The sequence below is a fragment of the Alligator sinensis genome, unplaced genomic scaffold (genome assembly GCF_000455745.1).
Source record: "Alligator sinensis unplaced genomic scaffold, ASM45574v1 scaffold434_1, whole genome shotgun sequence".
Taxonomy (NCBI): Eukaryota; Metazoa; Chordata; order Crocodylia; family Alligatoridae; genus Alligator; species Alligator sinensis.
In genome coordinates, this window is record NW_005841994.1 from 2,101,270 (window position 1) to 2,103,719 (window position 2,450).

The 2,450-nt window shown below is 46.5% G+C and overlaps 1 protein-coding gene across 3 annotated transcripts in view; it reads left to right on the top strand.

Annotated features, from left to right (window-relative positions):
- ZCCHC7 (zinc finger CCHC-type containing 7) overlaps positions 1–2,450 on the top strand; it is a 204,129-nt gene that overhangs the window by 198,223 nt on the left and 3,456 nt on the right. For all 3 annotated transcript variants that reach the window (XM_025201417.1, XM_025201418.1, XM_006021452.3), the window contains one exon: positions 1,499–1,616. In XM_025201417.1, coding sequence (XP_025057202.1) covers positions 1,499–1,616 — 118 coding nt within the window. The remainder of the gene's footprint in view (positions 1–1,498; positions 1,617–2,450) is intronic.

Consider the following 2,450-nt stretch of genomic DNA (forward strand, 5'->3'; position numbering starts at 1 on the left):
GGGCGCCTGCCGCTGGTCTCCATGGCAACCCTAGCCTGAGCTTTCCCACATGCGGCTGGGGTCTCCATGGAGACCAGCCCAAGCCATGTGGCCAGGGGTGGCTGGGAAATGGAGTCCACAGCCGACTGGATGCAGCCTGCAGGCCAGACTTTGCCCATCCCTGAGCTAGCCAGTGCCTTCGCCCCACCCCAGGCTGCGTAACCAGCAAGGCAGGCTGCGATGACCACTGGTTCCCATTGGGGAGCCAGCATTTTATTTTCATTAAGTTGGTTTTTTAAGTTGATTTCATGGACAATCCCAGATTTTGCAGTTTCTCTGAAATCTATGAAATTGCAGATTGAGTAGACCTTTACTGATTGTCAGCAGGATTAGGACTGCCCCAGGGCTATCTCGATCTGCCATTGCCTGGCAGGGATCACACTGGGATTTGAGCCCCATGGGTGATCCCTGCCAAACAATCAAATGATCAGGACCACCCCTACGTTCGATCCCCCAATCAGCTCATTCTGGGCAGGATCAAGACTGCCCTGGGTTCAAGTCCTGGGGTGATTCTGACCTTCCATCAGCTGGCAGGGACCACCCCAGGGGTTCAAGCTCCAGGACAGTCCCTGCCAGCCAGTGATCAGCTGATCAGGACCACCTAGAACCTGAAGCCCCAGGGCAATCCCAGTCCTATTTAGGATCATCTGAACTGGACTACCCCAAGGCTTAAGCCCCATGGTGGTCCCTGCATCACATTCAATTTAAGGTGCAATGGAAAACAGCTACAAAGTTATTACAAGTATTTTGTGTAGTGACTTTGTAGCTGGTTTTCCATCAAATTGTGCCATTAATTTCCTGAATTTGTGGTCAGTTTACACCTTAAAACAAGATTTAACTATTTCATCTCATCTTAAGTGTAACATCCAGATGCCAATGAGGCTATAAGATTCCCCCCCTCACTAGTTGCTGTCTTTGGCACTCCTGGTCTTGTGGGTTTGCCTGGCAAAATCTCTTTCAAAACTGAATTTGGTTCCGGAAGTGAGTTTCTCTCGGATCCTCTCAATCCACTGATTTAGTGCTTCTACTACATTTTCCCACGGTGTGTCTGATTCTAGTCCTTCACCTTTGTGGGTATTAGAGTATCTGTGAAGACTACATTACCAGAACAGGTTTGGGATATATAAATGGGGGCGTGGGTATCCAGCTGTACTCCTAGCTATCAGAAGATTGTAACACAGTAGTAATTTGAGCTTCCTTTTTTGGAACAGTTGTGATACAAGCATAGGCACAGCTCTTGAAAACCAATAAAATCATCCCTGTTTAAAGAACTGGAGGTCAGATGGTCGTTTGATGTGAATCAGTATGGATCCATTGGCTTCGAGGGAATAAACCTAATTTACTCCAGCCAGTGAGCTAGCCTAAAGAATTTGGTTTATTTCCTGGACTTCTGATATCCAGAATCAAATGTTTTAACAAGATGCAACAGCCTGTAATGATCCTGAAATGTGAATTACAGGAATGCTCAGAGAGACGGATGTACGGTGGAGTATTCCCCTCGTCTCCATTCATCTACTACTATGACAATAAGTATGACATCAAAAGCAGAGCTAAGAGGCTAAAGAGAAAGGTTGAAGGTAGAGTATATTATGTGAGATACTTCTTGCCCATATCTCACCTTTATTAAATGGTCATTATCCATGTGCATTGTTATACTTGCTTCTTTTTTATGCCTTTATACTTGCTGCTTTTTTATGCATTTTCATTAAAAAACAGTTAACTTTGTAATTTGGAGTTTTTCATGTTTTGGGTGATGATGATTGGTATTTGGCATGATCTCAACCAAGAAGCAGGGCAAAAGTAATAAGTCTATTTATCCTTGTCTGTTTTTAAAATTCATTATTTCAAACCCTCCAAAGGGACACCAGCAAGTACTTTACTCTCAAGCACTCATTGACTTTAAAATAGTTATTAAATGAGAAGAAAGTAGAAATCCTGCTATCTGTTGCCAAAACCAATCAACATGGGGGGAAAAAAACAATGACCACTGCCAATAAGTGGCCACTCCCTTCAAAAAGACTTGTTATGGAAGAAAGTAGGGGTGCACTGATAAAGAAACCCAATCTGATTGCCAATATGCAGCCTGGCAGCTTGGAGAGCAGCATTCAGCTGGTAAGTCTGTTGGGAGGGAAGGGGAGGGTACAGATCAAGGCCCCCACAGTGAGGGAAGAAGGGGGCTGGGGCTGGGGCAGGCACTGTCCAGCCGGGGCAGGGTGTGGAATGGAGCCACAAGCAGCTTCTCCAGGAGGGCGCGGGGAATGGGTGACAGCTCCTGCTGTTCCATGCACCCCCAGGGGAGGCATAGGGTGGGTGTGCCTCCCCCACCCCACCCCAGATCTGTGCACAGGGCAAATAGTTTCATAGTTGTAGGGTTGGAAGGGACCTGAGCAGATCATCAAGTCCGACCCCCT